The sequence below is a fragment of the Pogona vitticeps genome, chromosome 2, assembly GCF_051106095.1.
Source record: "Pogona vitticeps strain Pit_001003342236 chromosome 2, PviZW2.1, whole genome shotgun sequence".
Classification (NCBI taxonomy): domain Eukaryota; kingdom Metazoa; phylum Chordata; class Lepidosauria; order Squamata; family Agamidae; genus Pogona; species Pogona vitticeps.
In genome coordinates, this window is record NC_135784.1 from 42961433 (window position 1) to 42972096 (window position 10664).

Genomic DNA, 10664 nt, shown 5'->3' on the forward strand with positions numbered 1-10664 from the left:
CATATCGGAGGTTGTTGATATTTCTTCCGGCAATCTTAATTCCAGCTTGGGATCCCTCCAGTCCGGCCTTTCGTATGATGTATTCTGCATATAGGTTAAATAAGAAGGGAGACAATATACAGCCTTGTCGTACTCCTTTCCCGATTTTGAACCAATCAGTTGTTCCGTATCCAGTTCTAACTGTTGCTTCCTGTCCCACACATAGGTTTCTCAGGAGGAAGATAAGGTGGTCAGGCACTCCCATTTCTTTAAGGACTTGACATAGTTTGTTGTGGTCTACACAGTCAAAGGCTTTTGCATAGTCAATGAAGCAGAAGTAGATGTTTTTCTGGAACTCTCTGGTTTTCTCCATAATCCAGTGCATTAATAAATTTAATAAATAAAAATAAATTTCTTCTGGTTCTGCATGGTGAAACAGACTAGCATAGCTATTTCTTTGAAAATTACCTGTAGAATCCCAAAGGAGTGGAATACAATGGCTTGTTCAATAGCTCTAACCAAGAGCACCTCTGCTGTGAGGACACAACATTTTGCTCCAGATCTATGTGTACTTTGGAATGTGAATAAGCATGGCTGTAGAATGTTGTTTTTTAGACACGTATGCTGCCTCCGTATGCTTGCCTGACAGGTAGTAAGGCTTTCCCCTCACCCTCCATCTTAGATAGGCCACTAGAGAAAATGGGTCATAGTGGAAGGAAATTAAAAACAAAAGGCTGTAACTTATGTGGAGGAAAACACATTGGTCACCAAAGACTTTGGAGACACGAGGTGAGATCAGACAGTCAGAAATGATTATATCTGGTTATGTGGTAAATGGCTGCTTTTTGGGGAGCAATTGTGAACAGCTCCAACCCAGCCCTCAGAAAAGAGTATTCCTGCCATTGGACAGGTTTGAGCATGGAACAATGTTGAGCTGAAGCGCTTCTACCTATAGGTTGTGTGATCACCAGGAAACAGTTCACACTGGACCATGCCACAAGCAGTGCAAAATGCAAGCTTCTTCCCCTTCTGATTACACCCATAGTTCAAGAACTGCCCAGTTATGTGGAAACTTGGTATTTGTAATGTAGCCAAAGAGAAACAGAAGATGACCCAGTGGGCAAGAAGTAGTGACACAAATCAGGAGTTGCCACAGGATAGGTGAAGGTATCTATTTTCTGAGATGTCAAAACAAGAAAACATCTGGAATAGGAATATGTATACATTTCTCACTCCAACAACTGCCTTCTGTGCAGTTTTCCTCCCCCTGATGTCCCGCCTTCCACTCCCCATAGGATGGAACTTTCCCTCCAAACCCATGACAGACAGGTACCATCAGTGCTGTATGTAACAGTAATGTAGCCAAAGAGAAACAGAAGATGACCCAGTGGGCAAGAAGTAGTGACACAAATCAGGAGTTGCCACAGGATAGGTGAAGGTATCTATTTTCTGAGATGTCAAAACAAGAAAACATTTGGAATAGGAATATGTATACATTTCTCACTCCAACAACTGCCTTCTGTGCAGTTTTCTATTACTTTCACTTTCTTTTTGAGCTATTTCTCAATCCTCTCCTCTCACTAATATCCAGGGATCACACCAGATTCTAGGAGGAAGAGAAATTAATATCACATAGCACTGTTTGTTATTTAGGATGTATCTTCATCAAAGATTATCAGTGTAGGAAAATCAAGACGGTTTCCCTACTTTTCTTTCCATGAATAGCAAACACCATGGTAGAGGTAGAGCAACATCTTCAGCAAGCAGATCGCTTGGGTTGTAGGATTCCTCTGCTGTGAGGGGAGGGGTATCGTTCCATATTCATGCCTTCCTCCTTTCCCTTTTTTCATCCTGGCAATCTTGCTCTCTTTCCCGCTCGGTTGTGTGTTTTCAGTTGGAACCACAAGGGCGAGAATATATTTAATGCCCTCATCTAGAGGAAACAAAGCCATGTGGCCCTTAAAGAATAGAAAAGCAAGATCAGATCATGTATCTTTATTGGGCCACTAAAAACTGTCCCCCCCCCCACTAGCTTTTGATGTAAACTTGTCTTCATCAGGCTGTGGCCAATATTTTGTGGACAGTGCAGAAAAAAATATGGAAGACTCAAAGGTCTTGGCAGATTCCGTGACAGGTCTGTTTCTTAAAGGAGAGTTCAGAAATGCAGGCTGCAAACACATTTCAGGAATGCAGGTTTCAGACTTCATCCCTGGAGACCATTGCCTCCATCTGTCCAGTGATAGGACTGGCCCTATTCTGCCTTGTTAAAACCTGAAATTGCATGCTGGATCTAGAGATTTGGATAAATCAAAGAAAAATGCAGATGGCAATCATAAAAAGATGATATGCAAACAAAGTAGGGAGGGGCGACAATGAAACACTTTACCTTATTAAACAGGGAGGAGAAAACAGAAGAAGGAGAAAGAGTTAAAAGTAAACAAAAAAGAAAGGAAGTCTTGCAGGGGCTAGGAAGGAGACACAAAAATAAATGTTCCAGATCAAATTTATTTGATACTTTATTGGCCTAGATCAGTGCCTCATTACTGAAGAACAAGTATTAGACAAACAAAGCAATTTGCTGGCCTAGCATGGTATGTTGCTGCTAGAGTAGGCCCATTTGAATCAATGGAATTTACACAGGAGTTGACTAATAAAATCACCCCAATCCAATGGATCTGCTCTATTGTGACTTATGATGCTAAGCAACAGGATTTCACCCCACTGTTTAATATTTAGGAAATCTCCTTATGGATTAGGGCAGGAGAAAAGATGGGTTTCTGAACTTGGTTAAGAAGCCCTTAGAAATTATATTCATGGCAGAAATTCTGCTCCTCTCACAAGAGGAAGGAGCAAAAAGAAACAGGAAGTGACATCAGAGAAGGAAAAAGAAAGGAAGACCAGGGCACAGCAACTGTGATAAGATCTAGAAAAGATAAGAAGGAAACACATGCTCTACTCTTGGTCTATTTTCCTTCCTTCCACATAGGCATCACTTCCTATATGTTTGGATACTTTGCATTTCTGACAAGAGAGATCTGGTGCTGAAAATGGTGTCGTAAAAATATGGGCAAAAGCTAGGTAGATGAGGTAAGCAAAACTTAAAGATCAATGCTTGAGGCAGGATTTGAAAATCAAAAGTAAGGATGCCAGCAGGAAGAAGATGTGGTATTTCTCTCAAGGAGAAGATGAAGGGAGAGGTGGCAGCAGGGATGTGCTAGAACTGTTATGAAGAAAGCATAAATACAAAAGACGGTGAGACAGTGAGTACTGTTTTTTTTTGGGGGGGGATCACTGAAGTTTGGTGGTCCTTTGCCCACTCAAACGCTGCTTGCCCCTGGCAGTCACAGAGCGCTTCCCCATGACAAGCGCCGTGCCCTGAAGCAATTCAGCACTTCTCCTCATGGCAGCTCCCTCTGCCCTTGATCAGGAATAAATTGCCCCAGGGCCAGTTGTGTTCCAGGGGGCCGTCTTTGCCTGCATGAGAAAACATTTGCCACTCTTGGAAGAGCCTTTTGTGGAATCAGATTAGGACTGTTAAGGGTGATGTTTTGTCTTTTGCACAACAAACTATATTTCTCTCAAATGAAAGACCAAAAGATGGTCTCAGGTAGGGATTGGGGGGGGAAAGCCCCATTAACTAGAATGTTAAAGAAATATATCTAATTTGTGTCCTGTAAGACTGTTGTAATGAAATACATTATTTTTTTTGGTATCAAGTCACCTGCTGAGAACAACAAATGTCAGATTTTCCCTCCCCCTTTTCCCTGAATTATATCCAAGGGAATATAGGCAACTAAAATAATAATAATACATATATTTGAAGAATGTGCATACTCAAATACAATTTAGTCAATGTGTACATTATAAAATCAATATTAAAATGCTTTAAGATGCTATGTTGTGGAACACTTATCAAACTGCTCATATTTCCTTGCAGGAAAAAGAAAAAAAAAGGCATGCAACTTAATACAGAATGTGGACATGATGAGAAAGTTGGTGGGATTCTGACATGTGGAGCAAAAATGAAGGTGGGGGGTTAGGGCTTATAACCTGAAGATTCATGCCCATGATCAAGAATAAAATTGTGCAATGTTTCCAAGTGTGGTTGGGTACAATCTACCTTCCATGCCTTGGTCTTTCAGGCCCAAATCCAGATGGGGAGTTAGAGTTGAATGCTTTATATTATTCTGGTCCTGTGCTGCCTTATAAAGTATCTGTGTCCTACCATATTGTCAGAGGAATCACCCTAGAAGCTGACTGATTATTTAAAGTGATAGAATACTTACTCTTCTGACAGCAGAATCTGCTGCATCAATTACTTATTTAATCCAGACCTCTGTTCCGAACCAGATGCCTACAGAAGTCCACAAGCAGGATCTGAATGCATTGCTTCATGTCTCTGCCCATCTACAGCTCTACTCCCAAGCCAGATTAGACAAGGGTAAGTGTAGCTACAGAAAGTACATGTTTACAAGAATCTACCTTGTACTGGGTGGGACATGGTGGCGCTGTGAGTTAAACCACAAAGCCTATGGGCTGCAAGGTCATAAGATCAGCAGTTCGAATCCACGCAATGGAGTGAGCTCCCATTGCTTGTCCCAGCTCCTGCCAACCTAGCAGTTCGAAAGCATGTAAAAATGTGAGTAGATAAATGTGAGTAGATACCACTACGGTGGGAAGGTAAACGGCGTTCTGTGTCTAGTCGTGCTGGCCACGTGACCACAAAAACTGTCTACGGACAAACACTGGCTCTGTGGCTTGGAAACGGGAATGAGCACTGCCCCCTAGAATCAGACACAACTGGACAATTTGTCAAGGGGAACCTTTAACTTTATCTTACCTTGTACTGAGGCAGATTGCTGGTCCATCTACTCTGGTTAGCAATGGTTCTTTAGACAGGCATATATTTTAGCATTCAGGGCCTGATCTCATGGATCATTTGAATTGTTTCTTTTTCCTCTTTTTTATTTATTGATATAGTTTCCAAGTGGTATATATACTGCTCGGCCCATTCACATGGCTATCAGTTCAATCAGTACATATCTTGCTATTTGTTTTGGTTCTCTAGGCTACATGTGCCATCCCCTATAAATCAATTCATTTGTCATCCTGTTTCAGCGTCCCCACTCCCTAAAATTTTCTTTCCTTCCTTTTAAAAATAACTCATGATATATTGCTATTTTACTATTACTTCCTACTGCTAGTCGATTTGTAGCCTGGTGGCGTATATCACCTGCAGCCCTTCCTTCCTTTTAAAATTTTTTACTTCCTGATTCCTTTCTCCACTTTCTATTTTTCTTCTCCCCCTTTTCTTCCTCTCCTCCTCCCCTTTCCCTCCTTTTCTCACTCATCCCCCTTTCCTTATTTCTCTGCATATCTCTCCCTCTTAGTTCTTGGCTTTAATTTTTCTTTACCCCTTCAAAGGGTATCTGGAGGAGGAAGCAGGTTTTGAAAGACTTGCAAAGTAAGTGAGAGATGTTCATGCAACACCTGTCTTTCCCTCCCTCAAGCAATTCCAAGCAGGAAATAGACTTTCGTTACTCAATCCTCTTTCCTTTTTTTTCTTTCTTATACCAACAAGCCGGGGGGGGGGCTGTCACCTCCTGAGCAATGTATTCGTGTTGTTGCTGCTGCTGCTATTGCAAGCAATTTTTATATATGCCTTTAAAAATATTTTTAAGGGCACAGCGACCATGCAGTGGCCACAGAGCCAAAAACATGACCTATTCACAAAGTAAATAAATTGACAGCAATGTTCACACACTCTGAAATGGTAAGGACTGAAGCAAAAGAGGCATCAGTGCATTTTAAAACAACCATGACAGTAAGGTGGAAATAAACCAACTGACTGTCCAAATGAATCGGTGTTACCTGTGTGTCATGTGGATGAAATTTGTAAGATGATTTAAATAACAGCACAATTAATATAACTGGCATTCTTTTGACATGGATAATCAAGGCCAAAGTCTACCATTTCTTCCCTCTCAGTATGTAGAAAGGTCCTCAAAGTCAGTGCAATTCAGATGCAAATTGCTGCTTGCAAGCTGCAGCTGAAAAGAAATTTGACACTCCTAGATGGGAGATCTTAACTCCTTCTCTCTCCTGCCCATTCTGCAGAGTGCGTCCCTGTACTTTTGCCTCAAGGTCCTACTGTGATGGCCTCAACTGTGGACAGAAGCCTTTTCTACATCTCAAATTCCAGAATCCCACATTCAACATGGCCACTGACCATGCTTGCTGTTGAGTTCTGGGGGAAGTAGCCCAGAATGTATCTTTACCCCTTTTGAATGTGTGACCAGCGTTAGCTACTGGATCTTTCTCTGCTCAGGTAATTTTCCTGAAATCTGGTGGAAACTAGCCAATGTAATTGGCAGCTGAAGCACTGTGTAGAGTGCTTGTGACAAAATGGTGTTTCATTCTCAACATCAAAGATAGAAATGAGTTTCCCTGAGGGAAAGCAAACATGACCTTTGTGTGGAAAGCTCATGGGGAGAGGGTGGAGGAGGAAAGAATGACTTCAATCAGCGAAAACAAACAGGGCTTTTACAGTCTATGTACACAGCAGCTCGGCTGTGTTCATAAAAACTATATAGGAGAAATGGGCCAATCAGATAAAATGTAATTGTCTTTGAATGGCTCAGTTGTCACCTGTCAAAATAATACTGTGTGTTCGATGGCCCAGTTTTCTTTGCATTTTTAAAAGAATAAAATAATTTTGATAAGGATTCCTTTTTAGATCACCCCCAAAATTGATCCTCTTCTTTACATTCTTCACATAAGAAACTCATGGGTATTTTTGGCATGAATGAAAGGGGGGGAAAGGCAGTGGCCAAATTTCTATCAGTTCTGCCTGCCAGCATAGCCCAAGAGGTACAAATGTCATGGTTGAAGTGCTGCAATCTAAGAAATTAGCAGAGGCATTGTCCAATATGTACTGTGTAGTAACAAAAAGCAAACAAATCCACACCTACGCTAATTTCTTGACTTGTAGCAATTCACCAACAAGATGTACGAGAATTGTGTTCAGACACCGTGGAAACCCCATAGCATTTTGGCCAAGAAAAGTTGACTATGTAACTGGTCTAAGATTTGGGGTGGGAGGGCAAAAGTGTCCAACTTTCCAGCTCTGCTTGAGCCTATGGGCTTGACCAGATGAAATTTAGCACCAATGGCAGTGAGGACGAAAAAGTTTGGTTCCTCTGGCGATGTCTCCAACTAGTTGGGCCAATCTGAGTAACCAATACGGGGTACATGAGTGAACAATCTAATGGTATAATAATAATCTTAGAACTACAGAACTGGAAGGGACCCTATGGATCACTGAGTCTAGCCTTATTAAGGGGACAGAGCGAGGAACTGAATTCCCAACCTCTGCCTAAACCATTGAGCTATCCAGGCTACATTCTGTGCTCCGAGTAGAATCCAAAGGTTCTAGAAGTGGTTTCTTGCCGCAGATTCATTGTCTGTATTTTCTGGGGCTCTCTTTGAGGGGCATGGCTTCAGGACTGTCATGGGGAGAGCCAAATGTTTTCTTTCATTTCTCATTTTTTTCAATCAGGAAGAAGCCATTTGTCCTGGTTTATTTTTTCACCTCCTCATTTATATGTCTCCTGGAAGACTGAAACTCCCACATTGATCTTACTGCGAGATAATGTTAATAGGATCAATAAACTGGGACGAGTGCATCCAAGTGTCTGTTTTTCACCCTCCGGGATTGCACAAGGTGCCTTGGCATTAAGAAGACAAGCTTAATATATGGTCTCTCTTGCTCAGCTCTCTGTCTCTCTTCGTGTACTTGGGGGACCGTCTGTCTGCCCCCACACCAAATAAATTATTTGCTAACTGAACTTATTTAATTTTTAATGCCCACTACAAAAGCTATAAAATTTTCTCAGTGCAATTAAAAAAGAATCAATCAGCAGCTCTGAGTATCAGAGTCAGAATTGCTCTCTGAAATGGTTGAAAATGGAGATTGGGGAGAAGATAAATCTACCAGCTTCTTCATTTGAAAATAAACACAGTGGATGCTGCATAGATGAAGTGTAAGCCCAGAAGCATAAGCTTTTGCTGTCATGGAAGATTGTATATAGCCTCTGGATTGTTGTTTTGGTAGTCTAAGGTGCCATGATGATATATGCTTAGAAGCGAGTGGAAAGGTTTTAGGGAAAGAATCTTTGAGTGGAAGGAACAGGTGAACCAATGGGTGGAAACAGCATGGTTTAGGGCAGATCATTAGTTGTAAATCTGGAAGTGCAGCTGCCAATCTTTTCACTCTCTAAAGCCAACCACCCCCACAAGGAGAGTCTAAATCTGCAAGAAGCTGGATTCATATTGATAAATAAGAGCCAGGTTTTTTTGTAAAGCTAAAGACTCTTGATAGCCCCTACAAGAGGAAAAAAAACTTTCAAATTTTCTGCATTACAACAATCAGTTTCTTTCAGCTCCTGTGACTGCAGCAAAAGTTGGAGGGAGCAGGGAAGCCATCTCTCTCTCTCTCTCTCTCTTTCTCTCTCTCTTAGTCTCTGTTGGCATTGCATCTACTAAGGAGAAAGTCCTGTGACTTCGATTCAATGAACCCTGGATCCTTGAGGCCACCGGTTACACCTGCTCAAGAGTAGAATGGACAGCCTAAGGGACTGGTGGGTTCTGAGTGGGGATCTCTTGGGCACTCTCCAGTTTCCTTCTACATTGCAGTTCCTGCATTGTGTGTGGAACTAGAATAGATGACCTCCATATTCTATTTGAACTCTATGATTCTACAAGCAGTCCCATTGAAACATTCTCCAATTCACCCCTTTTCCTTTTTATCACAGGTTCCTATCAGCTTGGTGATGTGCTTCTTGCTGTAACTGGTTTTGATGTAGACCCACTCCGATTGCAGATCTTATGATGTTTTAAATCAAAAGCCTATTCTTTATTTCAATAAATGCTTATAAATGTGCACCTAAATCCAGTTGTTAGTCCTAAGTAGCACACACTCACTGGCTGATATCCAGTAATAAGCTGCAAATAGAGTAGGGCAATTTAATCAGTGGAACTTTTGGAACAGCTGACTCACTAAATCCCCATTGGTTCAAGGGGGCTACTCTAGTTAAAACTTACTATTTTCAATCCCTGAATCAATAGAAGATATATAACTGTTGACTTATCAGGTCCTGGTTTATTCACTTGGGAATAACAAATGGATTTAAGTCTCTACTACTTTGGTTGGTGCGTTGACGTGACAACAGTTTCTTTATCTTTTTTGTTAAAATGCCCATTACAGTATAGTTTAATTTTTTAAAAAATTAAATTATAATGGGCATCGCTCAATCCCATTCCACCCTTTTCCTTTCTATTGACTGGACTGGAAGAGTGAAATATGTTCTTAAATAATTAGTATGGTGAGGTGGGACAAAACATTGATGCTTGGAGGAAGGAATTTCTTCTTCGATGGGCACAAAAGATCCAGTGCTGGAAGGCTTACATGTTCTGTTTGATGTATATATCAAGCAATATTTTTCATTCTTCCAGCACTGACTTTTTGTCTCCCCTTTAAAAGCTGCTGTGGTATCATAGTCTCCCCTTGCTGTTGGGACTGAAATAATTAGACCTTGAAAGGATGGCATATATGTTTGGTTTTCCAAACATATAGGGCGTACATATGTATTAGCCCAGCTAATATAAGATCTTATTCTGGAAAGGGATGCAGATCTGGCTTGCATAACCAAGACGTGAATGGGTAGTGAAGGGGGTGTGCCCCTGTCTTGCCTGTCCCCCACCCAGTTATGCTGTCCAGCATAACCGGGTGTTGCCATTGACCAGTATAACTGGGAGTTGCCATTGTTTATAAGGACACCCTGGAGGTTTTCAGACTCTCTGCTGTGGCATTGCCGGGCCTAGAGGCTCTCCACATGTCGATTGGGGCCAGGGATGGTATTGGGATCTTGCTAGCATACCATGCTCTCCACGATCCAGCCACCTCCCTACTGGAGCTAACTGACTTAGTCTAAGCGGCTTTGTTGGACTCCCCGAGACTGATTCCCTCAGGTGATTTCAACATCCATGCGGAGGTGGAGGTTACTGGTTTGGCTCTTGAGTTCTTGGAAACCATTACTTCCTTGGACATGTCCCAACATGTTGACAGCCTCACACACGTGGGTGGCCACACTTTGGACCTGTTTTTCTCCACTGAGCAGAGAGAATGTGGCCCAATGGTGACTGACCTTTAGTTGATCCCCTTGTTGTGGTTGGGCCACCACCTGATAACGTGCAATTTCACAGTGGCCCTCCCTCCCCATGGAGAGCAGAGACCTATTTTCGTGGTCCACCCTTGCAGATTACTGGATTCCAGGGTACTGGATCCTATTGGATTTCAGGATGCCATGCGTGGGATTCTGACTGACCTGGCTGGTGCTCCTGTCGAGGCCCTGGTGGATGGCTGGTATGCTGCCACTGTAGACACAATCACTCCTAAATACTGCAGAGCTAACCAGCACCTGAGTTTAACCAGCAGCTGCAGACTATGAAATGAAATAGGAGAAGGCTAGAGAGCGTCTGGAGGCAGAACCTGATGGAAAATAACTTAAAAGCTGCCAAGGTCGCGTCTAACCTCTACCTTGCTAAGGCAGAGGCTGCTAGAAAAGCCTACTTCACTGTCTGGATCAACAAAGCATCCAATCAGCAGGTGGAACTTTTCCATATAG

The 10664-nt window shown here is 42.1% G+C and overlaps 1 protein-coding gene across 1 annotated transcript; it reads left to right on the forward strand.

Moving 5' to 3' along the window:
• Window positions 1–1593: 1593 nt before the first annotated feature.
• On the forward strand, window positions 1594–7850 carry LOC144586620 (uncharacterized). Its single transcript, XM_078385104.1, has 5 exons — window positions 1594–3066; window positions 3917–4007; window positions 4330–4420; window positions 6097–6307; window positions 7538–7850. Exons 1-4 carry the CDS (start codon window positions 3062–3064, stop codon window positions 6237–6239), a joined length of 330 nt encoding a protein of 109 aa, XP_078241230.1. The 5' UTR covers window positions 1594–3061; the 3' UTR covers window positions 6240–6307; window positions 7538–7850.
• The last annotated feature ends 2814 nt before the right edge of the window (window positions 7851–10664 follow it).

Bases quoted from the DNA above. Each gene is read 5' to 3' on its own strand.
- LOC144586620 (XM_078385104.1), top strand. The intron at 4,008-4,329 runs GTGGGGGGTTAG...GTTCCGAACCAG, and splicing joins CATGTGGAGCAAAAATGAAG to ATGCCTACAGAAGTCCACAA. The intron at 4,421-6,096 runs GTAAGTGTAGCT...CCCATTCTGCAG, and splicing joins CCAAGCCAGATTAGACAAGG to AGTGCGTCCCTGTACTTTTG.